At 39.4% G+C, this 26,357-nt stretch overlaps 1 protein-coding gene across 2 annotated transcripts; it reads right to left on the reverse strand.

The window, feature by feature from the left end:
* Positions 1 to 1,010: 1,010 nt before the first annotated feature.
* On the reverse strand, positions 1,011 to 16,322 carry LOC117420554 (TBC1 domain family member 2A-like). 2 transcript variants are annotated; one of them, XR_009307261.1, is made up of 8 exons: positions 16,126 to 16,322; positions 14,532 to 14,642; positions 12,051 to 12,223; positions 9,376 to 9,876; positions 7,495 to 8,325; positions 7,002 to 7,123; positions 5,530 to 5,676; positions 1,011 to 4,054 (listed from the first exon to the last, which is right to left on the reverse strand). XR_009307261.1 is itself a non-coding variant. In XM_058986083.1 (8 exons), exons 1-8 carry the CDS (start codon positions 16,273 to 16,275, stop codon positions 5,670 to 5,672), a joined length of 1,371 nt encoding a protein of 456 aa, XP_058842066.1. In that variant the 5' UTR covers positions 16,276 to 16,322; the 3' UTR covers positions 4,062 to 5,669. The 2 variants fall into 2 exon arrangements, 1 of the variants encoding a protein (XP_058842066.1); XM_058986083.1 differs by lacking the exon at positions 1,011 to 4,054 and having other exon boundaries at positions 4,062 to 5,676; positions 7,495 to 7,671; positions 8,196 to 8,325.
* Positions 16,323 to 26,357: the final 10,035 nt, after the last annotated feature.

Genomic DNA, 26,357 nt, shown 5'->3' on the forward strand with positions numbered 1-26,357 from the left:
GTTAATTCACGTTTTAAGTAATACAGTGTCCCCTTCAAACACGTTAAAGGAGAGATTCGGAAATAACATTCAAACCTATGCGCGAGTAAATACCATCCTAACTCCTAACGTCCAAAAAAAAAAAAAGAAAAAAGAAAAAAATAACAATAATTAATATATATATATATATATATATATATATATATATATATATATATATATATAGATATATATAATTGCATGCCCCGGTAGCTCCGATATGGAGTCTTGCATGCCCCGCTAGCTACGATATGGAGTCTTTCCATCCACCTCCGGTTGCTTCATATATATATATATATATATATATATATATATATAGTAATGACTTGGTAAGAATGGAAGTGTGAAACAGGCGTTCTTCAAAAGCAGCAATCACTTTTATTTTGCATTAAAGAACAGGCTACATACTTCTTAGCAAGACAGGTTACTTCTCCAGCTCTCCACTCCTGTCTAGCATGCAAGCTGCCTCTTACAGCCCACAACCCGTACAACATTGCAGGTTAACCACGACCAATCAGTGGCCACTATCAGCCCCACTCCCCCTGGCTCCTGCAAGGTACATATAATGATCCTGCAAGGTTGCACCAATAATCCAATATAGGGGAACAGTGTCTGCAGCAGGGTAAGCGTTCCTACGCATGGGAAGCACGGTCGCAGACCATGCAACTTTGCTCTGCAAAGCACTTCAAGCACAGACACATGCACAAAGTCCCAGTGACAGCCTTTTGTTACAATATATATTATTAGTGATTGTATTAGAGGCTCATATATCATCATTTGATCCTCGACTACCTTTTTTCTATATGGTCTCCTTTTCCAAACATAGATGAAAAAATTATGATTCTAAAATGTTGACTGCATCAGGATACACAACATAAAAGCTTGGCTGTTGAATAATTAACTTAAATGTCATTGAGTAAAACAGATATATATTGGGGAAAAGAAATACAGACGTTTCAGCAGTTTAATATTAGTTAATGTTTTTTTTTTATTAACATTTATTATCAGTAAACTAAAGGGAGGTATTAACACTGTTGTAGAACAATCTTTTCTGAATTTGCTGTGGGACAAATTAATAAATGAAGTGTTTCTCCACTGCAGTGTCAGCAAATGTTATTACTGTATTTATATAAACCTTTATAGAAACAAAAGAGAAATATTTTCAGTAGAATAAGATTTTGTTCAACAAATCTAAAACAACACAATGATAATACCAGTATTTGATGTTTTTCAGTTCAAATACCTTACACAAAGGATGCAAAAAATGCACACCATTTCATCAAAAAACAAGTTGTGTTATATTATACAGCAGAGAAAATGCCTTGAAAAGGGCTCATCTCAGCCAGTTAAAGTATGTTCTGGGTTTCACAGTTTAACCTTGTGAGGAGAGTGACACTGGTAATATATAAGTGCTTGTGCCGTAATACTTTCCTAAAATAATAATAATTCACTTTGAGAGACTTTGACTATAGTTCAGATTGCCATCACATTATAAAACAGCAATACAAAAATGAACGCCTAAATATTAGAAATGTTCTCATTAATTCTCCCTATTGTGCAATAATATGTACATAAAAAAACCAATCAAATATCATAATATACAAATACAGAATACAAATATGTTCTAAATGTTTTACATGTATGTGTTTAGTCTTTGACCAGGTAATCAACCTGGCAACACCTGAGAAAATAAAGGCAGCTTGTATTGGTTGCCAACAGGCCCTTATACAGTGATTCGAGTGAAAAAGACAACCCATTCTTCACAAAAATAATTTATTTTACCACATTTTTCCATTATTCTTATTTTTTTATTTTAGCTTTTCTCTTCACATTTTTTAGTAAACAAAAAAAGCACAAACTAAATCTCAACGTGTTTCGACAGAGTCTTAATCATGAGTAAACTTAATTTGATACAGAGGAACACCCCTTTTTTTTACACTCAATTCTCCACAGGCGATTAATCACCTTTACGTCACAAACCTTCAATTGACAATCAGAACAATCAAAAACAACTGAAATTAATAAGTAATTAGGTACAGAAATGACAACAGAAGGCAGAAGACCATACTTTTTAAATTATTTTAAACACTCAATCTGTACGTCAACACAAAACTTTTCATACCACTAAATATTCTTTTACTAAGTTACTTTTTTTCTTTTTACTCTGCAACTTGAATAATGAACAGAGGTATATACTGTATACATACAAACATACATTCTACAAAAAATACCCATATTTAAAGTCTTCATTAAGGCCATGTGGTGGAACAGAATTAAAAATAATATCACAAAAGTTTCCCTTCTCAAGAGTTGTTTGTCAGCTGAGCCATCTCTTAAAAGGTGATTAATCACCTGTGGAAAATTGAGTGTATAAAAAAGGGGTGTTCCTCTGTATCAAATTAAGTCTACTCATGAATAAGACGAAACGCGCTGAGATTTTGTTTGTGCTTTTTTGTTTTCTAAAAAATATTTGAAGAGAAAAGCTAAAATAAAAAATAAGAATGATGGGAACAATTTGTTAAAATTGGTTAAAATTCAGCGCAATAGACAATGCAGCCATGCTCCAGTCACAAAAGCTATCCCTACTATCAACACATTAATATCCATAATTCTATTTATTTAACAGTTGGCATTTAAAAACTTTAGACACAAAGTTGTTACATGTCTTGCATCCCTAAAAAATTAAAAAGTAAACATTTTTAAAATCATTACTGAATTAAACATTTTACCAGCGTTGAAAAATCTATATGTAGCGATCAATTATATATATATATATATATATATATATATATATATATATATATATACACAGTATATATAGCACTGTATTCATTCTATTTTTTCCTTTTCAAGCTCAAGTAAAAAACGTTTGTGTTTTTGCTTTCGTCACTTAGTTTAGGTTTATCAGAGGTACATGAATTAAAACTGTACCTCTAAACCTAAGTGAATTCATGCAAATCATGAAGGATTGCCATACAATTTAACATAATTAAACAAAGCAACGTCTTCCTCTTAACTTAGCAATAACTGAACTATGCAATTTACAGGAATATAAACAAACAACCAATGCATAAAAAATAAGTTTATTTCAGAGATAGTCTCGTTTAGAAAATCTGGAACCTGGTTGCCGGTCTGAAAAGTAACTGGAATATCTGTACTTGTTCAGATTAGCCTGGCCTAAATTAATCACATTTCAAGACATTAATTTTCAAGATCTCCAATGAGTTTTTGTTTTCTTGGGAAACTACAAAATAATTAATTTACTGAACTGATCTGAGTGGAATGGAATTGGTGATTGAAGAAATTCAGAGACTGACAGATGATAATTATAGTAAAAGGCTGTTTTATGAGATAAGAAACAGGTTTATCCTTTGTGCCAATTGTGCTGCACTGTGTGTTGGTTTTGTGATGTGGAAGCCGAGGGCTTAGGACCACCATACTCCTTTCATGTGGGACTTAAACTGGATTTGAAGTCAAGCATTCAGAGATGTAGTGTGTGTGTATTACCAACACACCTATTTCCATTAATATTCTGCATTTTGACAGGTTTGGTAAACTTAATTTGTTGACTCTAAAACAAGTATGTCGGTACATCACACGCCATTACAAAATAAGAGCCGAACTGTACATGTAAAAATGTAAGTCTGACATACCTATATACTCAACAACAGACAAAGGATAACAGTTAGATGTATGTGTGACATACACAATATGTAAGCCCCACTATATTCCACAGCAGGGAATAATAAGGCAAACAAATTAGTTTAAATAGTATCAGTGATGTGTAATTTTTCAATAACTTCAGGACGTGTGATGCAAGCTAACTGCAGTCTGTATTACTTCTTCGTCTTCGCTGACAGCAGTGTCCAGGTCATTGTCTTTGCGCTCCACTTGTTGTTCTTTCACAAACTCCTCCTGTATCCTCTGCAGCTCCTGCAGCTCGGCTGTCAGCCTCCCCATGTGAAGCTCTCGTCTGTTCTTCAGCAGCTTCATAGGGAAGGGATTCATATCATTAAATGCTATGTTCATTAGTTTCCTAAAGACAGAAGATACAGAGAAAACAAAATGCCACTGATGAAACAACTGCAAAGTTAAAGGACCTGGGAACTCTGCATTTTTCCACACAAATAAATAAATAAACAATAAAGTATGGGCCTGCCAAAATTAAATTCATAAAAAGACACAAAAAGACAAACATACACACTTGAGAAACAATGCAGTTTTTTTTTTTTTTAATTTAGTCATTGCCAATTATTTTTTATTATTTTCTCCCCAATTTGGAATGGCCGAAGTGTGTGCCGTCAGCCGACCCCTTTTTTTCACACTGCGGACTCGCCATGCAGCCACCCAAGAGCTACAGCGTCGGAGGACAACGCAGCTCTTGGGCAGCTTACAGGCAAGCCTGCAGGCACCCAGCCAGACTACAGGGGTCGCTGGTGCGCGGTGAGCCGATGACGCCCTGGCCGACCTAACCCTCCCTCCCCCCCGGGCGGCGCTCGGCCAATTGAGTGTCGCCACCTGGAAGCTCCTGTCCTCGGTCGGCAAAGGAATAGCCTGGACTCGAACTTGCGATGTCCAGACTATAGGGCACATCCTGCACTCCATGTGGAGCGCCTTTACTGGATGCGCCTCTCGGGAGATCCACACAGTTCTAACAGGAACAAAAAATTTAAGTCTGACATACAAAGTTGTTACTTGTTAATTTTATAACATAATTGTTTAGATATTGAACCCATTAACTTCTACAGTGTATCAATCTTCAGGTGGTCCAAATCAGTCAATGGCCCCCTGTCTCTGCACAGCCGGCACTGCTTGGATTCTTGTCTAATACTGAAGCATGAATGGCTGCATCTAAATGAATGTGTTTGTATTTGAGGTTTAGTGGCTGGGCAGAGGAGAAACATGGTGATTGGATCAATAATTCCAATGAAAAGGCTTTGAGAACTAAATGGAAACATATTTCTGCTGCTTTACAGTCATTGTGAGAAAGCTCTGCCAAATTATTATCATATAATCCCAGTTATTTCACTGAAAATCAAGAGAAAGCAGACTGATTGATCCAGTTCCGTGCTACAGTATAACAGAAAATAAATGTTTTCAGTAAATAAAAGGCAACAGAACCTTGGAATTATTCATCCTTAGGATAACTTATTTTTACTAAGACCTAATGGCAAGAAAATTCTGTTTTTAATAGTATCTTAAACGGCTGGTTTCAGAAACTACAATTAGCACTAATCTTGGACTACCTTACCTAAGATAATGCCCGCCATTACAAAATAAGAGCCATGACAGTATGTACATATAAAAATGTAAGTCTGACATACCTATATACTCAACAACAGACAAAGGATAACAGTTAGATGTATGTGTGACATACACAGTATGTAAGCCGCACTATATTCCACAGCAGGGAATAATAAAGCAAACAAATTAGTTTAAATAGTATCAGTGATGTGTAATTTTTCAATAACGTCAGGACGTGTGATGCAAGCTAACTGCAGTCTGTATTACTTCTTCGTCTTCGCTGACAGCAGTGTCCAGGTCCTTGTCTTTGCGCTCCACTTGTTGTTCTTTCACAAACTCCTCCTGTATCCTCTCCAGCTCCTGCAGCTCGGCTGTCAGCCTCTCCATGTGAAACTCTCGTCTGTTCTTCAGCAGCTTCATAGGGAAGGGGTTCATATCATTAAACGCTATGGTCATTAGTTTCCAAAAGACAGAAGATACAGAGAAAACAAAATGCCACTGATGAAACAACTGCAAAGTTAAAAGGACCTGGGAACCCTGCATTTTTCCCTTTCAAAAAATACATAAATAAATAAATAAATAAATAAATAAACAACAAAATATGGGCCTGCCAAAATTAAATTCATAAAAAGACAAAAAGACAAACATACACACTTGAGAAACAATGCACAGTTCTAACAGGAACAAAAAATGTAAGTCTGACATACAAAGTTGTTGCTTGCTAATTTTCTAACATAATTGTTTAGAGATTGAACCCATTAACTTCTACAGTGTATCAATCTTCAGGTGGTCCAAATCAGTCAATGGCCCCCTGTCTCTGCACAGCCGGCACTGCCTGGATTCTTGTCTAATACTGAAGCATGAATGGCTGCATCTAAATGAATGTGTTTGTATTTGAGGTTTAGTGGCTGGGCAGAGGAGAAACATGGTGATTGAATCAATAATTCCAATGAAAAGGCTTTGAGAACTAAATGGAAACATATTTATGCTGCTTTACAGTCATTGTGAGAAAGCTCTGCCAAATTATTATCATATAATCCCAGTTATTTCACTGAAAATCAAGAGAAAGCAGACTGATTGATCCAGTTCCGTACTACAGTATAACAGAAAATAAATGTTTTCAGTAAATAAAAGGCAACAGAACCTTGGAACTATTCATCCTTAGGATAACTTATTTTTACTACTAAGACCTAATGGCAAGAAAATTCTGTTTTTAATAGTATCTTAAACGGCTGGTTTCACAAACTACAATTAGCACTAATTTTGGACTACCTTACCTAAGATAACAATAGGTAGTCCAGGATTAGTGCTAATCAGGGCCTGTGAAACCAGCCAATTGACCTACCATTTAAATTGTTCAACACTTTAATAATCTGCTTGCAAACTGTTCATTAAACAGCTATACATACAGTACATCCGTTTTCTAAGCTGCAAAGAGGACATTATGTGGGTCTGTGAGGTGGGGGCTCCATTACCTGTAGGAAGTGAATGGTAAAGAAGGACTTACGGTTTCATAGTGGATGCATGGTAAAGCTCAGTAAACTGCAAAATCACTGTTCACATTTACCATCATCAAAATGGTACAAGACAGTTTACTGAAATCACTAACTTTACTAGTGGTTAAAAGCATGGCCACTGGAGTGAGTAAGATGAGTGTGAACTGTTTGTACAGTCTGTGATTGACAGCAACTGGTCTGATGCGTCTGCTGTACATTATCATCATCCTCATTCTGCCTCACCTGCCATCAGAGATAGTTCTGGTGAAAAAACTGAGGTATTGGTAGATTTCCAGATTGTCGTGAATTTTTAGAATGTCCTCTTCATTGTACTTAAAGAGGGCCAGTGCATAGCGAAATATCACCTGGAAACAGAAAGAAGGAAATACTGTTCAGGTTAAAAAAGAAGGATACTTTCGCTCATCAAGTCGTCACTGGACTGAGCCCTTTTATAATTAATTATATTTTACTTATTTCCATGTTTTTCATTTTTACTCTCTATAACTCTCTAGAATGTCATTACTATAATTTAAAATAATTGGATAAGCTGTTACAATGTAAGTGTGACATACTGTGCACATGTTTGCAAGTTAAGACAATTTTTCTCAACAATTTGTGCTGAAAAATGTATTAAGCACGTTTCAACACAGTTGGGTAAGTGTGGGTGGTGTGGGTGGTGTTGGTGGTGGGGGGGTGGGTATTAAAGGATCAATTACTAACACAGCCGGCGCTGTACCTTTGTGCCCTCATAGAGGAAAGCGTCCCACACTCTGAGCAGGATGTCGCTGACCAGACTTTCCACGAAGACCACCAGGAACCAGTTGAAGGTGATGAGGGAATGATCGATGCTGTGCTCCTTGAAGTGGGCCATCAGTCGAGGCATCTTCTCAGCAAGAAAGTCACGGAACACCCTCTGATCAGCCTGCAAGGAACAAAGAGCTCTGCTTAGAGCAGCAGGAGTTGCTCAGCTGTTAGAACAAATAGGGACTATGACTGCCTGAATTAGCACATCCACAGTTCTTACTGGTGAAGCAAAGGGGATAGCATTAAAACTCAGCTATAGGCTGACGAGCAATGTCACAAATATTTTAACATTTTCTTAGTAATAACGGAGAGACATGGACAAATTAGCCAATTTCCATAACAGGTGCCTTTGGAAAATAGGCAAAAACTGGTCAAACAAAATCTCAAATAAAGACCTCCACGAGAAGACCAAATCATCACAGATACAAAAAGAAGAAGACTGAGGTGTATAGGCCACGTACTCAGGATGGAACAAACCCATATCCAGAAGGTAGCTCTACAATGGATACCGCAAGGGAAAAGAAAATGAGGCAGAGAAAGTTGCCTAAGATCGAGAGGTGGCAAGGGCTTGTTGCGTCCTTGTGTCCCTGGAGGGAAGAAGAGGGTTCACTGATTTGAAATCAGTTGTTGTACATACTGTAACTGAGAGGCAGTGAGGGTTTTGCTGTAGTAGTCTTGTGGCATTATGATTTCAACAACAGCCACCAGACACCAGAAGGCATCCTCTTCATCCTTCAGAACTAAAAGTGCAATAGCTGCCAACCTACAAGAGGAAACACACACACCACATGACTCCACTGGAAGTGTGCTGCTAATATTCAGAAGAAAAGGGGGACACATAGGTGTGCCAAGCCACATTTTTACACATTTTAGGCCCTATTTTGAAATACATTTTCAGAGGAATTTGATGTATGAAACTAGCAAGAAATTATGTAAATTATACACTTATTTGTATTTATTATTATTTTATTTCTTAGCAGACACCCTTATCCAGGGTGACTTACAGTCGTAGACAAAAATACATTTCAAGAATCAGTATAAGTATTAATACGATTACGATTCAATAACGGAACAGATAACAGTGTCAGTGATAGTTACATCAGGATATAATTAAATACAAAATACTACAGATTAAATGACACTCGACAGATTACAGTACTCTAAAGTACAGGGTTAAATGCAGTAAAATAGGGAGCAGATAAGAGCAAGTAAAGTGCATTTAAGGAAGAGTGATAAGTGTCTAGATGGAAAAGAGGAGTTTCTACAGGTGCTGTCTGAAGAGGTGAGTCTTGAGGAGGCGCCGGAATTATTTTTAATCTGCCTGAATATGGCCACTCGTGCTTTCCACCACAGTTGTCTTTACAGTTGTGTAGAATATTAAAGAACATATCTGGGCCAGAATATTTGTGATTCCAGAAAAATATATATCGTACAGGGGAGGGATGAGTAGCTAAGAATACACAACACAGTTAACAACCACTAGGTGTCATAATTTCTCAAATCAATAAATAAACACTGTTTGCATGTGTATTCTTATTGCTATTTATAATACAACAACACATTGCTCTAGTATAGTGTCCTGGCATAGCTACCTCCAACGAAGTGCTCTAAAATGTTAAACACCGGTAATGCTGCCATTACCTGTGTCTCTGCTTACCGGTAATAGGCATTATTCTCTGTTTTAGAAAAGGATAAGTTATGCTAGTCCATGTCCAAGAAGTACAAGAAAGTGTTTTGTCTTTTTTGGCAACACCTTTTACTACTTAAAATGAGCGAATGGCATTAAGAACTTTCAATACAAAAGGTACAGTACCGGTTGAGGCCCTGGCAGTAGCCGATGGTGGGGTTTTGCCAGGAGAAGTCTAGCAGAATGCGCTGCAGCTTTTGGACTGCGTCGGAGGTGGGCGAGGAGAAGTGCTTATTGCTGGTGAGGGTGCGGTGCAGGTCTAGCCTGATCTGCCACGAGGCCGGGTGCTCCGACACCTCGCAGTGCTTCCTCAGCTCCTGGTAGCGATTGGGATTCCGCTTCCTATAGACCTGCATCCGTGTCCTCACGATCCAGCGCCACACCTGCTCCCGGTACTCCACAGGGATCCCACACCGGATCAGGCCCTTCAGCTCCGGGGAGGGAGCCAGCTGGTCCAAGGGACGGCTGGCCAGGTAGTTAGCCCACCTGGTCCGCAAAGGCTTGTCCTCCATCTCATTGTTGCGCAGGTTGTTGGAACGGATCTCCAGGGCCTGGATTTTGGCCAGGAGCTTCACGTCCTCTACTTCATAATCAGGAATGGTCTTGAATCCATAGTCGTCGTACTCACTGGGAAGGAACAGAAAGTTAAACAAGGATGTTGGTAACATGCAGTATTCACATATTCCCTAAATTATCATACAACATTGTATAGTAGGTGCATGGCTCCAGGTTTTTGTGATTTAGTTATGTGTAATGAACCTCTATGTTAAGTTGTACTGTTATATTTCTAATCAGTCCCCTCTGCCAGCATATTCCTCCCCATCGCTGCAGGAGAGCATAGAGTTAGTTAGTTGAGTTGGAACAGTTGGCGGAGAGAGACAGAGGGAGAGAAGGGAGTGGGCTGAAGTTTGACGGTTAGGAGGAGGTAAATGTGTTTGGAAGCCAGTACAAGAACCAGGAAAGGGTTATGTGTAAATGGTATATGTGCCTGAAACTAACCTGCCTAGGGTTATGTATAAGGCCCTGTGTAAATCGAGATTTCACAAACTGCGCAGAAATTGCGAACTTAGCCCAATACCGTGATTTTTTCAATATTCTTATAATTATTATTTGTATTTCATATGATGGAGGTAAGCTATTCTGTATGTCCTGCAATGTTACTGCAAATCATCTCTTGACAGGCATTTAGATTCAAGTATTCACTGAAAGAGAAAGGCGGAAATCCAAGAAACCAAAAACGTGAACTTCCATGTTCCAAAAGTCCACTGAAAACCGTGAAGCACGAAACACATTAAATTTTGACCTGACAGGGATGTTTTTTTGCGCAAATATCCCTCTTGAAAAACTGGACAACCAAAAGTTACGTAATTTCTTCATACTGACTGTAGCAAATGGTGGAGTGATTCCTTCATCAGCCCAGCTGAGACGTGAATACTTACCTAAAGTTGCCGACTATCACAAGCAGGAGATTATGGAATTAGTGAAACAGTCTGGTTGCTTGTCAATGGTCACTGACGAGTCGACTGATGCCCAATAGCAATATGTGTTTCACATTGTATTTGTTTTGCAGGGCCTAAATGGTGAACATGCATCTGACATAGAACTGAAAGCTGTCCTTGCAGATACACTTTACCTACAGGCTGTTAATGACAACACCGTTTCACAAGCTATTGTAAAGTGCTTGAATAACTTTGACGTTGATTTTGAAGATGTCAGTGCATTTATCAATCTATTTGCTGTATAAAAAAATAATAATAATCTGTACACATAATTTATAAAATAGTTCTGTGCACAATCTGCAAAATAAGACACTTTACCCGTGATACTGCCTTGAATTAAAAAAAAAAAAAAAACACACACTGTTTTCACAGGGCCTTATGTATGAACAAAGGATCCTGGAGTTTTCTAAATAAACTGTAGACTTGCTGCAGCCTCTGACTTCTTTTTGGGCATATATACACCTTCACTGCCTAACATCAACCCTTATATATGGTCCTGGAATTGCAGTGTTTATTGACGCACATTGCTCTTTATGTGGTTGGTTAGGGAGCAGTTCAATGTCAATCCAATCTTTGACCTTTCTTTTTGCCTGCTAAGGTGTGCAGTGGTATTGTGATGTGGATTACTATACAGTTAACAGCAAGCTCATTTCAGCTGCTTGCATCAATCGCTCGAACAGCAGAACAAACATTTTCTGTTCAATTTACAATCAATACTATTCAATCTGAGTTCCTGTGCAGCTGTTAAGACTACAGTAAACTCTACGGAAGGAATTTCTATAATATTGACAAAAACAAACTGAGAAAATAATCATGTAAAATAGGAAATGCATATAATTTGCACTTCTGTTCTAAACAGACCATGCAACAAAATAAAAGAGTTTTTGTTTTGTTTTGTTTTAAAGAAGTGACACAAACAAAATATATATTTTTTTCAATTATTAAATTATCACATTAAAAGAGCAGGGCACATGACATAGAAAATCATAGACAGCAAAGCCCAGAAACTACTGTAAGTTCCAGCTCTTTTTTGGCTTTTCATTTGCGCACCTATTAGATCACAATTGCAACAAACCAACATTAACATTTTCATCCTTTGCTTGTTTTGGTATTTCAGTTCGGGATATGAGGGTATTATATGAAAATGGAACTGGTGTAGCTTGCAATCACATCATCAGTTTAGCAATAGAATTGCATTTTAAATATTTGAATATACTTAGTAACAAAAAAACAAGAAAGTAACCGGGGGGAAAAAAGTTTTCGCTGTGAAACCCCGGTATGGAAATGTCAGTACTGTCTTACCTGACAGGGTTGAGTTTAAAGCCATCCTTCTTGTCTCCCTGCAGTGAGTCCTCAATGAGCCTTTTCACCATCTCCTGCTGACAGCTGTCCAGCCCTTTGCTCTCCTGCAGCCTGCGCAGCACGACCAGGTACTTGCTCTCAATCTGGCAGTTTTTGGCCTCCAGGTAGGCACACTGCAACACAAAAGAGAGGTTTAGGGTTAGGATTAAAACAAAACACAGCAGCTGGTGAAAGCAGTAACCCTCCCACAACCTCCCACTCATTTCCAAGACAGGGCAGTCCAAAGGCAGAGGGTTTCTACACCCTGTTACTTTTTAACTGGGTTGAACTTGTTTATTAAAATGTAAAAATGAACCTAGTACATTTCCAAATAACTAATTTTACAGTTCTGATGGAGCCATTCCAATTATAATCTTGCTTCTGCTCCTTAAATTAATTTTATTTAAAAATCCTCTTCGCTGCAGTGTTCACTTGTTCCCTTGTGCTGCTTATATTAATTACAAGACTGCTATTTCCTACAGTGCAATATGTGTGTCACCCGAGTGCTTATGGACACTGTGGCTGTGAAGGGTCATTTCTTTGAAAGTTAAACTGTTGTGTACAATACATGTTTTTTTTTCGATTACGATTCGGAAATCAAAGCGTTTATGTTTTTGGCAATTTTAGCAGTTTTAGCATAACCTGCAACTGAAATTATATTTGTTTATTTATTTTTACAATTTTTGCTATTTGGTTCTTCTTTAAACCAGAGTCACCCTGGTATCAAATGTTAATTCAAGTGCTCCCAGAAATCCTGAAACAACTCTACTGTAGTACAATAGTTTTTCATGTCACAAAAATGGTCTGATCCTAAATATATCTAAAATAATTTAAAACCATTGCCAATCAGACCAGATAGATAAAACATCTAATTTGCTGCAATCATACCAGCCAGTAGCTGTTTCATTGCACAGTGCACTCAGGGGATATCACTATATGGAGCCATGACGCAGGCACTAGGACAGATCAAGCACTGATACAGAAACAGCTACAACTTGACCCACCCCAAAGAACACATTGGGGTCAACAAGATTAAACATTAATTTAATTTGCAAACCAGGCATTTGTGTTTTTGTGAACAGTGCCCTACATTCACAGCACTGTACTTGTATTTAGAATTCACTACATATCTTTCCAATTTGCTTTCTGCATCTAGAGAAGACCTAGATTTGGAGATGAAAGGGAAACATCCCAGTCAGTCTGATCTGTTCATTCTGGGAGACTGGAGCTGGCTCAGTTGCTAACTTCTCTGTGGTTTTAATTAGTAATGCATGAACACACCCGAGGTTGCTGACCAGGCTAACAGCCAGCCAGTCAGAACTACTATGACAGTCAACTAAGAAGAAGAAACAAGGAGTGAAACCAAGTAGGAGTACAAAGAAAATTATAAAAATAAGGGAAGCACAGTATAAAATGAAAAAAGAAAAACCACAAATTACTAAAGAGAAACATAACAGAGGAAGTATCTCTGCAAAAAAAGCAAATAATTGACCAAAAATACTGACTGCCTATGTCTTTATTTATGCAGATACTAGACTACAATAACAAGGTAAGAAGGTATGTGGAGGAGTGGTTAGGGCTCTCGACTCTTGACCCGAGGGTCGTGGGTTCAATCCCTGGTAGGGGACACTGCTGCTGTACCCTTGAGCAAGGTACTTTACCTCGATTGCTCCAGTAAAAACCCAACTGTATAAATGGGTAATTGTATGTAAAAATATTGTGATATCTTGTAACAATTGTAAGTCGCCCTAGATAAGGGTGTCTGTTAAGAAATACATAATAATAATAAAAGTATATTAATAAACATGGTAAACCCTGGTAAATTATTATAAATGCATTGTATAACCATGGGAAAAGCATGGGTAAAACTGCAGAAATACTGTGGTTAAACAGGAGGCCAAAGGAATGCTTTAAACTTTTAAAAAGTTACCAGGATGTGAAAATGATACAAAGTGAATCTAAAGTTGTTTTTTTTATTTTGTTTTGTTTTTTACGTTAGACTGTGTAAGAATAGTGCCCAGTAGGTCACCAGCTTGCATCACTACATTAGAACCACTTGCAATCCATGTGTCACTAAGCAGTTTGCTTTATCATAATGTACCAGCATGCTAGTTGTTCTTTAATTTACTTTGGCTTCTTAGTGCAGACAGAGATGTCTCTAGGCGAAATCACAGATCTCATTGTGGTTTTGTGGTTAAAGCTATAAGAAAAAAGAAATAAACAAAACTCATTACTATTACTATTAATCTGGGGCCTAGGCTATAAAAGCTGAAAATAAGATGTTTAGTATTAAATAAAGTCACTTATATGTTAGCCTTACACAGTGACGATATTGCATTAAAGACTTGTAGGTAAGGATAATATATTTTTTGAACATATATGTTTTTTCACAATGGTTAAATGGGTACAGATCTGTCACACAGCAAGCTGTAAAGCACATACCTTCATCAGGAGGCCCTTCTCCTCTTCTGAACTGTTCCTCCACAGCTTAGTAAGCTGGTAGATTTCAGAGTTGAGGAACTTGTTTTGGATCTTGTGCGCCTCTATATCGTCCTAGTAAACACAGTAAACGAATGAAATCAGAACACAATCTGTGGTTGTACTTAAAACATTTCTACTGTGAGCTCTACTTATTAAGAGCACAGGTTTGACCTAGTCCTGACTGATCACTGCTTTTCTTTGCTTTCATAATTGTACTCATTTGTACCCTATAAAACACTGTTTGAAAATCGCTGGGATACGTAAAAAAAAGTGTGGCTAACTAATGTCAATTAATACACTGTACAAAAACAATATACTTGTTTTGTTCTAATAACAAAGAAATAGAAGAAAAAAATAGTTGGCCAACTGATCACGTGTCTGGAATTATTATTTGACTTTATATTAGTGGATTTAAGTTTTGCTAATAAGCAGATAACTGGTCTCCTAACTTTTATCAGAGAGCAGTGTACCCCCTCATGCCTAGTAGCCTGGGGTTACACAGGGATCTTTTTTTTTTTTTATACAGTATGTTTATGTTATTATAATAATTTTTGCTGTTCATTGCAACATCACATCAACACTGTGCAAGCCTGACCTATCGAGTACAAAATCACAGTAATGTGATACAAAGTACAGTCGAACTTGTCGTATCTGATCCTGTAAGATATGACACCATCATTACCCAATTGACCTGTGCCATGTGTGACTTACATATGCTGCTACCAACTGAATGGTACTGATGGAAACTGATCAATGCACATTTTATTATGGATCTAAAACAGTAAATTCAGCTCTTAGCAGGTCAGAATTTGTACACGCTGTCACTTCACATAACTGCCCAGTTTAACCATAGTAAATAAAAGAAAAGTAAAGGATTCATAAAATTACTGTACTGTTAAAAAGCGTGCATCCTTGTTGTTGTTTATGTCTCAGGTTAACACACACACAATGTAAAAAAAACCTGTCAGATTACTTTGGCATACACTGAGAAAGCACGTTAAGAACTGTTTGGAATGCTGTTTTGTAAACTGAGAAACACTGTACTTCAGTGCTTGTGCAGTCATTTTCACAGATTTTTTTGTATAGAATACATGCTGTGTCGTACTTTGGTGTTTTAGGCACACTGATGTACCTGACGTTGTTCATTTATAATGCCCCGACGTTAATAAAGAAACTACAATATACTAAAACGACTTCCTCTGAGATACAATATTAGTATATATTCGCTGGACCCCTGGACCGGTTCTACTATAAATGAATCATTCTTAGACTGGAGTGGCAAACAGTAATTGTGTGTCTGCTCCAATGCTAATAAAAGCTAGTTAAGATGTCATGTTTGTAATGCTTATTGGATGCAGAGAAGGTGCAGAATACCATATGTGACACCCCAGCAGTGAAAACATGGATCAGTTACTTTACTGCTTTTTCACATCATGCAGAATTACATGGTGGTCAAACAAAACCAAAAAAAATAGTGTGGTTTTATCCGTGTTTCTTGAAACAATAGTTGACGTACTTCCCATGGCTGTAATGTAAAAGTAACTTTTAAAATAACCTTGAGGTGCTCAATCTTCTCCTGCAGCCTGCAGGAGGTCTCTGTGCCCATGGAGTTGGCTACGGTACGCTGGGGGTCAGCCATGCAGGCGGCCACCTGCTCGGAGAGCTTGAGGATGACTTCCTGCTTGGCATTGTTCTTCTCCATCATGAGCTGCACGTGCTGCTGCAGCTCATTCACTTAGGCCCGTATTAAGGTATTTGGGGGCCCAGGGCTACTGACATTTCAGGGGCCCCCTTGGAGAACACCCCCCCCCCCAAGCACAAACTCATACAATACCAACACAATAATGTCATTCGAATAGGCAGTGGACAGTATTACCACTCACATCACAGTAGCTATGGCATGCAAAATAGTATGGTAGTCGGTACCACTAGCTCTCATTACCGACCGCATCGTTTCGAATTAAATCAACGCTGACATTAGACAAAAACATAGTGTAATCGGCGCTACTCTCAAGCCTCCTTAACATTGCAAATTATAAAGACACATTTGACTTACCATTGCTAGATCTTATGCTTTCTTGCCTTAATACTTAAAAAAGAATTCCTTACTAATGTCCGTGAAGTCCAGTTGGCGAAGCAGGTCATGTTCAGTGAACATGAGAGTTAAATGATTGAGTCATTAAATTCAGTAATTCATTAAATTCTCTCTGAGGCAGAAAAATTACTGTCTTACTGGCAAATAAGGGGACACTTGCTCACCTAGTGCGACCTCACCTCCTCAGTTATCGGACCCCAACATGCCGTATCAGAGCTAGCAATAGCATTATCTGTTTCGTCAGTTTCTCTCGCCTTAAATTGGCAGTTCAATGGCTGGCTCTCGTTTTTCTCCTCTGCTGTAGTGGCTGTGCACCCAGCGCTAACCGACTCGCTGCTCTCTGCTTGCTCCTCTGACTCATGTGGCTCTTCCTCACTTTCATTCTTCTGACACTGACTTTTAAAGAGTTTAGTGAGTTTTGGGGTACTATTTATAACCTCCTCGGATTTAGCTAGTTTGAGTTTAGTGATTTTTCTTTTTTTTCGCACCGCTACTCAGCTTTTCTTATTTGAGTTAGCATAAGATTTTTTTTTATTTCGTCAAATAACTACGGCATGCCAAAAGGACACAAAAATGTTTTTAAAAAATAGGCAAATTGTTTAGTTTAGTACGTGCTTTTTTATTTGCCAACCGTTATCAGTTTGACTTTACAGCAGTGGTCCTCAAAGTAATTTGGGCACGGGCATAAATTGATCTTACTTGGCTGTTTGCGGGCACGCTGACTATTGCATAGGTTCTTATAGTATAACGTTATATATAGAGAGTTTTAGTGGGAGTTATTCTTTGTTTACTGTGATAAGGCCAAGTCTCAGGCAGTAATTGTGCGTGCTGCGCTTATTTTTTAAATAATTCATATAAAATACGCAATGCAAATATTTTTAAATAACATGTTTACATAGATAACCATGAATAAACTAAAATAAGAGGATAGATAGCGTCTCGCTTTGTGTCAATTTGTCAAATCTGTCAACACTACTCTGTTTTAAAGATCGCTCATCTCCCAGTGCAATTATTCAGAGAAAGTGGATTTGTAACTAAATCTACTACGGTGTTTCCCTTGTCTGGTGAAATTAAAAAATATATATAGAGAAAATTAAATTCTAAATACTGAAATGTATTATTTTTCTCAATAACAGTCGGCGAAATTCAGTGCTTACCCGGCATATTAACAGCCCGCCTCTGCTCACGAATGATTGGACAGCTGTCGGATCTTTCACTTTCCCATTGGCTACTCACTCGCCTTCAATTTTCATGCAGAATACCGTGACCGGCCTCTGCTTAATTATGATTGGACAACTGCGTAAACTTGGCAGATATTTGACTCTCCTATTGGTTAGACTTACTGTCAGTACCTGCAACTGAAACAGACACAGCTAATGTCCCACCCAGCTAATTTATGATTGGGCTACCGCAGAGAAAATGCAGATATTCCGTTGGATGATCGTATCGCAGAGGTCCTTTAGGAAAAAAAAATATATGTCGAGTACGTACAAGCACAGCATAAGCGAGCAGCACTGAATTTGCCAGCGGGCACCACTTTGAGGACCACTGCTTTACAGGGACGGCGGGGGCCACCCTAGGAGGCGGGGCCCTGGGCTTCATCCCATGTAGCCCATTGGCTTAACACGGCCCTGGTTGTGGGCTGTAAGAGGCAGCTTGCATGCTAGACAGGAGTGGAGAGCTGGAGAAGTAACCTGTCTTGCTAAGAAGTATGTAGCCTGTTCTTTAATGCAAAATAAAAGTGATTGCTGCTTTTGAAGAACGCCTGTTTCACACTTCCATTCTTACCAAGTCATTAATATATATATATATATATATATATATATATATATATATATATATATATATATATATGAAGCAACCGGAGGTGGATGGAAAGACTCCATATCGTAGCTAGCGGGGCATGCAAGACTCCATATCGGAGCTACCGGGGCATGCAATTATATATATATTTAATTGCATATATAATTGCATGCCCCGGTAGCTCCGATATGGAGTCTTGCATGCCCCGCTAGCTACGATATGGAGTCTTTCCATCCACCTCCGGTTGCTTCATATATATATATATATATATATATATATATATATATATATATATATATATATATATAGTTATTTTTTTTCTTTTTTCTTTTTTTTTTGGATGTTAGGAGTTAGGATGGTATTTACTCGCGCATAGGTTTGAAAGTTATTTCCGAATCTCTCCTTTAACATGTTTGAAGGGGACACTGTATTACTTAAAACGTGAATTAACGTCTTAAATCGTGTTAAAAGTGAGCAGTTACCTTGGGATTACACACCAGGTTCAGACGCAATGATTGGACTTATGTATCCGCAGGCGACCTGAGACTCACCGTTTCAACGGTGTCAGGAGTGCTCAACAGAAAAGAATGCATAGAGAAAAATATTGTATACTGGCCAAGGGCTTTGGTTTTGCCCAGAGCCGTAACTAAGCTTTTAGCTACCGGGGCATGCAATATATATATATATATATATATATATATATATATATATATATATATATATATATATATATATATATATATTGCATGCACCTCCGGAATGAAGCAACCGGAGGTGGATGGAAAGACTCCATATCGTAGCTAGCGGGGCATGCAAGACTCCATATCGGAGCTACCGGGGCATGCAATTATATATATATATATATATATATATATATATATATATATATATATATATATGTATTGTTATTTTTTTTATTTTTTTTTGGGGGGGGGATGTTAGGAGTTAGGATGGTATTTACTCGCGCATAGGTTTGAATGTTATTTCTGAATCTCTCCTTTAACATGTTTGAAGGGGACACTGTATTACTTAAAACGTGAATTAACGTCTTAAATCGTGTTAAAAGTGAGCAGTTACCTTGGGATTACACACCAGGTTCAGACGCAATGATTGGACTTATGTATCCGCAGGCGCCCAGAGCCGTAACTAAGCATTTAGCTACCGGGGCATGCAAAATATATATATATATATATATATATATATATATATATATATATATATATATAATTTTTATTATTATTATTGTTATTTTATTTCTTTTTTTTTTGTTTGTTTGGATGTTAGGAGTGTAAAAGAGCTTTGAAACAGACTTTAAAGTTAAAAGTGTAAAAAGTTGTCAGGATGTTAACAAAGAAAACAAAAATTAGAGGTACCTTATTTAAACAGTTGTAGCAACAAGTGGGGACATATTTTTTCGGAATACAGCTACTCTTTAAGATCGAGCTTTATGTTAATTAGCCATGAGGTTTTTGAATGCTCTGTACTTCCCAACACAGAAGCACATGTGTGTGCAAATATATTTTTCTTATGTGTTTACTTTTCTACCTTAATAGAAAAGTGTGTAATGTGTAAATGTGAAATGATCTTAAATGACCAATTGAAAGGTATTGTTTTTTCTGATATTCTTTTATTATACCAGTATTTTTTTTTCTTTACATGGCCCCAGACATCGTTTAAATGGTGCAGTTGAGTTTACCGCAGGTTATATGCAACTTTACAAAAGAAAATGTAAAAGTAGCAGCCTTAATATAGAGAGGAGTGTTCTCATTAATGGTTTAAGATTTAGTACTTAGTTTTGGTTTGTATAAACAGGGTGCACAACGTACAAAAAGATCTGAGACCTGGGTACCGATTTTGATACTTGTGAGGGAGACGGTATTCAGTTCTGGGCACATATTTTATCAAAGATCCCTTCTATGGGCCGTTTCTATTTTTATTTCCACCCCCCCCCCCCCCCCCCCCCCCTTGAGTCGACCAAGGTTCAGCTAATTGGTACATGAACAAAGCACAATCTCGTTGGAGATAATTGCTTCAAATTACAGTCACAGAATCTAATAAGTAAATCACTCCCTACCCTAGTCTTAAACATCTGGTATAAAGAAAAGCTTTAAAATGAAATATGAATGCCTCACAGCCAAGGGCACTGTATATTGGTCCTAATTCAAATTCATTTTGCCTCTCTTACTAAATGACATTCTTCATCACATGTGACATCTTGGCCACTCATTAATGAGGGCATTTAACAGCTCTTTCAAGAGAAGAATGGCCGAAGGGTTACCTACATAGTTTCAGAAACAAAGGTCAAACAAGGGTTAAAGGATTTTGCATTATAGCAAGGAAGTGGACCAATCTTACTTTCTAATAAGGAGATTTATTTTACTATACATTTTCCCAACATACAATTCCACTTCATAAACAGTGCTAATGTGGCACTTATTTTCTTTCATAGCTTTCAAACAGGATGCAACTAATTGCAGAGTAACAAAATGTAAGGAGCCTCCACCCATGCCAGCTTTCTGTCTCCAGTGAATTGAGTATTGAAAAATTATGCAGTAACAAATCTACTTCACAGGCACCCGGAGAGCAATCGTGAATATGAATTACAGAATATGAATATGAATTACAGATTGTAATACTTCATTAATATTTAGAAACAACAGCCACCATAGAATCAATAAGAGACAGGGCCGCCATGGGCAGCCAGGATGACACTGGACCATCCACAATGATTAGTTGAAGTTCTTGAGGAAAGCTGGCGGTGAAAATCTGCTGGTCCTGAATGACTCATCATTTTTTTTTTTCAGTTTAGTAGTCACCATTTGTTTTTATTATTTTCTCCCCAATTTGGAATAGCCAATTATTTTTAGGCTCAGCCCACCGCTACCTCCGCCGCCCTGACTCGGGAGCGGCGAAGACGAACACACGCTGTTCTCCGAAGCGTGTGCCATCAGCCGACCGCTTCTTTTACACACTGCAGGCCCACCATGCAGCCACCTCAGAACTACAGCGTCGGAGGACAATGCGGCTCTGGGCAGCTTACTGGCAAGCCCGCCCGGCCAGACCCAAGACCCCCACCGTGCCTTGTGTTTTGCGCCGGCTGCTCTTGATCTCCGTGAACGCACCCGCTGTCTCCAAACCTTGCAGAGCAGCACATTGAAGCGCTTGAAAACACAGCACAACATTCCCTAATAACACTTGCAATGCATTATGACTTCAAAGGTATGGCTTTAAGTCTATGACATTATTATTTATTGATTTTGTTTTGTTTTATTTCTTTGATCACCAACTGCCACGACAACACACTCGTTTTTTTTATGCAGTACTCCTGACGAACTTCACCCATTGCCCGCATCGTACCGGCTCTTATGACAGCTTGTGTTGGAGCAGCAGGACAAGCTCGCCATCCCGCCCGCTGCTTTCCAGCATTAATGCTCACCAAAACCGTTCGCCGAAACAAAAATAGGTACAGAGGTAACCTATTTACCATGGTATCCCTCCCCTGCGGCGGCTGCTCTTGATCTCCGGCTGCTCTTGATCTCCGTGAACGCACCCGCTGTCTCCAAACCTTGCAGAGCACAGCGCTTGAAAACACAGCACAACATTCCCTAATAACACTTGCAATGCATTATGACTTCAAAGGTATGGCTTTAAGTCTATGACATTATTATTTATTGATTTTATTTTGTTTTATTTCTTTGATCACCAACTGCCACGACAACACACTCGTTTTTATGCAGTACTCCTGACGAACTACACCCATTGCCCGCATCGTACCGGCTCTTAAGGTAGCTTGTGTTGGAGCAGCAGGACAAGCTCGCCATCCCGCCCGCTGCTTTCCAGCATTACTGCTCACCAAAACACAACGCACCCAGGGGAGAGATACCATGGTAAATAGGTAACCTATTTACCATGGTATCCCTCCCCTGCGGCGGCTGCTCTTGATCTCCCGCTGCTCTTGATCTCCGTGAACGCACCCTCTGTCTCCAAACCTTGCAGAGCAGCACATTGAAGCGCTTGAAAACACAGCACAACATTCCCTAATAACACTTGCAATGCATTATGACTTCAAAGGTATGGCTTTAAGTCTATGACATTATTATTTATTGATTTTATTTTGTTTTATTTCTTTGATCACCAACTGCCACGACAACACACTCGTTTTTTTATGCAGTACTCCTGACGAACTTCACCAATTGACCGCATCGTACCGGCTCTTAAGGTAGCTTGTGTTGGAGCAGCAGGACAAGCTCGCCATCCCGCCCGCTGCTTTCCTGCATTATTGCTCACCAAAACCGTTCGCCGAAACAAAAATAGGTAAATAGGTAACCTATTTACCATGGTATCTCTCCCCTGGGTGCCTTGTGTTTTGCGCCGGCTGCTCTTGATCTCCGTGAACGCACCCGCTGTCTCCAAACCTTGCAGAGCAGCACATTGAAGCGCTTGAAAACACAGCACAACATTCCCTAATAACACTTGCAATGCATTATGACTTCAAAGGTATGACTTTAAGTCTATGACATTATTATTTATTGATTTTATTTTGTTTTATTTCTTTGATCACCAACTGCCACGACAACACACTCGTTTTTTTATGCAGTACTCCTGACGAACTTCACCCATTGCCCGCATCTTACCGGCTCTTAAGGTAGCTTGTGTTGGAGCAGCAGGACTTGCTCGCCATCCCGCCCGCTGCTTTCCTGCATTGCTGCTCACCAAAACACAACGCACCCAGGGGAGAGATACCATGGTAAATAGGTAACCTATTTACCATGGTATCCCTCCCCTGCGGCGGCTGCTCTTGATCTCCTGCTGCTCTTGAACTCCGTGAACGCATCCGCTGTCACATTGAAGCGCTTGAAAACACAGAACAACATTCCCTAATAACACTTGCAATGCATTATGACTTCAAAGGTATGACTTTAAGTCTATGACATTATTATTTATTGATTTTATTTTGTTTTATTTCTTTGATCACCAACTGCCACGACAACACACTCGTTTTTTTATGCAGTACTCCTGACGAACTTCACCCATTGCCCGCATCGTACCGGCTCTTAAGGTAGCTTCTGTTGGAGCAGCAGGACAAGCTCCCCATCCCGCCCGCTGCATTCCTGCATTGCTGCTCACCAAAACACAACGCACCCAGGGGAGAGATACCATGGTAAATAGGTAACCTATTTACCATGGTATCCCTCCCCTGCGGCGGCTGCTCTTGATCTCCGGCTGCTCTTGATCTCCGTGAACGCACCCGCTGTCACATTGAAGCGCTTGAAAACACAGCACAACATTCCCTAATAACACTTGCAATGCATTATGACTTCAAAGGTATGACATTAAGTCTTTGACATTATTATTTATTGATTTTATTTTGTTTTATTTCTTTGATCACCAACTGCCACGACAACACACTCGTTTTTTTATGCAGTACTCCTGACGAACTTCACCAATTGACCGCATCGTACCGGCTCTTAAGGTAGCTTGTGTTGGAGCAGCAGGACTTGCTCGCCATCCCGCCCGCTGCTTTCCTGCATTGCTACTCACCAAAACACAACGCACCCAGGGGAGAGATACCATGGTAAATAGGTAACCTATTTACCATGGTATCCCTCCCCTGCGGCGGCTGCTCTTGATCTCCTGCTGCTCTTGATCTCCGTGAACGCATCCGCTGTCACATTGAAGCGCTTGAAAACACAGCACAACATTCCCTAATAACACCTGCAATGCATTATGACTTCAAAGGTATGACTTTAAGTCTATGACATTATTATTTATTGATTTTATTTTGTTTTATTTCTTTGATCACCAACTGCCACGACAACACACTCGTTTTTTTATGCAGTACTCCTGACGAACTTCACCCATTGCCCGCATCGTACCGGCTCTTAAGGTAGCTTCTGTTGGAACAGCAGGACAAGCTCCCCATCCCGCCCGCTGCATTCCTGCATTGCTGCTCACCAAAACACAACGCACCCAGGGGAGAGATACCATGGTAAATAGGTAACCTATTTACCATGGTATCCCTCCCCTGCGGCGGCTGCTCTTGATCTCCGGCTGCTCTTGATCTCCGTGAACGCACCCGCTGTCACATTGAAGCGCTTGAAAACACAGCACAACATTCCCTAATAACACTTGCAATGCATTATGACTTCAAAGGTATGACATTAAGTCTTTGACATTATTATTTATTGATTTTATTTTGTTTTATTTCTTTGATCACCAACTGCCACGACAACACACTCGTTTTTTTATGCAGTACTCCTGACGAACTTCACCAATTGACCGCATCGTACCGGCTCTTAAGGTAGCTTGTGTTGGAGCAGCAGGACTTGCTCGCCATCCCGCCCGCTGCTTTCCTGCATTGCTACTCACCAAAACACAACGCACCCAGGGGAGAGATACCATGGTAAATAGGTAACCTATTTACCATGGTATCCCTCCCCTGCGGCGGCTGCTCTTGATCTCCTGCTGCTCTTGATCTCCGTGAACGCATCCGCTGTCACATTGAAGCGCTTGAAAACACAGCACAACATTCCCTAATAACACCTGCAATGCATTATGACTTCAAAGGTATGACTTTAAGTCTATGACATTATTATTTATTGATTTTATTTTGTTTTATTTCTTTGATCACCAACTGCCACGACAACACACTCGTTTTTTTATGCAGTACTCCTGACGAACTTCACCCATTGCCCGCATCGTACCGGCTCTTAAGGTAGCTTCTGTTGGAACAGCAGGACAAGCTCCCCATCCCACCCGCTGCATTCCTGCATTGCTGCTCACCAAAACACAACGCACCCAGGGGAGAGATACCATGGTAAATAGGTAACCTATTTACCATGGTATCCCTCCCCTGCGGCGGCTGCTCTTGATCTCCGGCTGCTCTTGATCTCCGTGAACGCACCCGCTGTCACATTGAAGCGCTTGAAAACACAGCACAACAGTCCCTAATAACACTTGCAATGCATTATGACTTCAAAGGTATGACATTAAGTCTTTGACATTATTATTTATTGATTTTATTTTGTTTTATTTCTTTGATCACCAACTGCCACGACAACACACTCGTTTTTTTATGCAGTACTCCTGACGAACTTCACCAATTGACCGCATCGTACCGGCTCTTAAGGTAGCTTGTGTTGGAGCAGCAGGACAAGCTCGCCATCCCGCCCGCTGCTTTCCTGCATTATTGCTCACCAAAACCGTTCGCCGAAACAAAAATAGGTAAATAGGTAACCTATTTACCATGGTATCTCTCCCCTGGGTGCCTTGTGTTTTGCGCCGGCTGCTCTTGATCTCCGTGAACGCACCCGCTGTCTCCAAACCTTGCAGAGCAGCACATTGAAGCGCTTGAAAACACAGCACAACATTCCCTAATAACACTTGCAATGCATTATGACTTCAAAGGTATGACTTTAAGTCTATGACATTATTATTTATTGATTTTATTTTGTTTTATTTCTTTGATCACCAACTGCCACGACAACACACTCGTTTTTTTATGCAGTACTCCTGACGAACTTCACCCATTGCCCGCATCGTACCGGCTCTTAAGGTAGCTTGTGTTGGAGCAGCAGGACTTGCTCGCCATCCCGCCCGCTGCTTTCCTGCATTGCTGCTCACCAAAACACAACGCACCCAGGGGAGAGATACCATGGTAAATAGGTAACCTATTTACCATGGTATCCCTCCCCTGCGGCGGCTGCTCTTGATCTCCTGCTGCTCTTGATCTCCGTGAACGCACCCGCTGTCACATTGAAGCGCTTGAAAACACAGCACAACATTCCCTAATAACACTTGCAATGCATTATGACTTCAAAGGTATGACTTTAAGTCTATGACATTATTATTTATTGATTTTATTTTGTTTTATTTCTTTGATCACCAAC

Source organism: Acipenser ruthenus, chromosome 14 (genome assembly GCF_902713425.1).
Source record: "Acipenser ruthenus chromosome 14, fAciRut3.2 maternal haplotype, whole genome shotgun sequence".
NCBI classification, from domain to species: domain Eukaryota; kingdom Metazoa; phylum Chordata; class Actinopteri; order Acipenseriformes; family Acipenseridae; genus Acipenser; species Acipenser ruthenus.

Excerpts from the sequence above, each read along its gene's own strand:
- LOC117420554 (XM_058986083.1), bottom strand. The coding sequence starts at position 16,275 with ATGATGGAGAAGAACAATGCCAAGCAGGAAGTCATCCTCAAGCTCTCC. Across the intron at positions 7,672-8,195 it reads CTGCCTCTCAGTTACAGTAT|AGGGTGTTCCGTGACTTTCT; the intron begins GTACAACAACTG and ends CAGGCTGATCAG. Across the intron at positions 7,124-7,494 it reads TCCTCTATGAGGGCACAAAG|GTGATATTTCGCTATGCACT; the intron begins GTACAGCGCCGG and ends TTCTGTTTCCAG.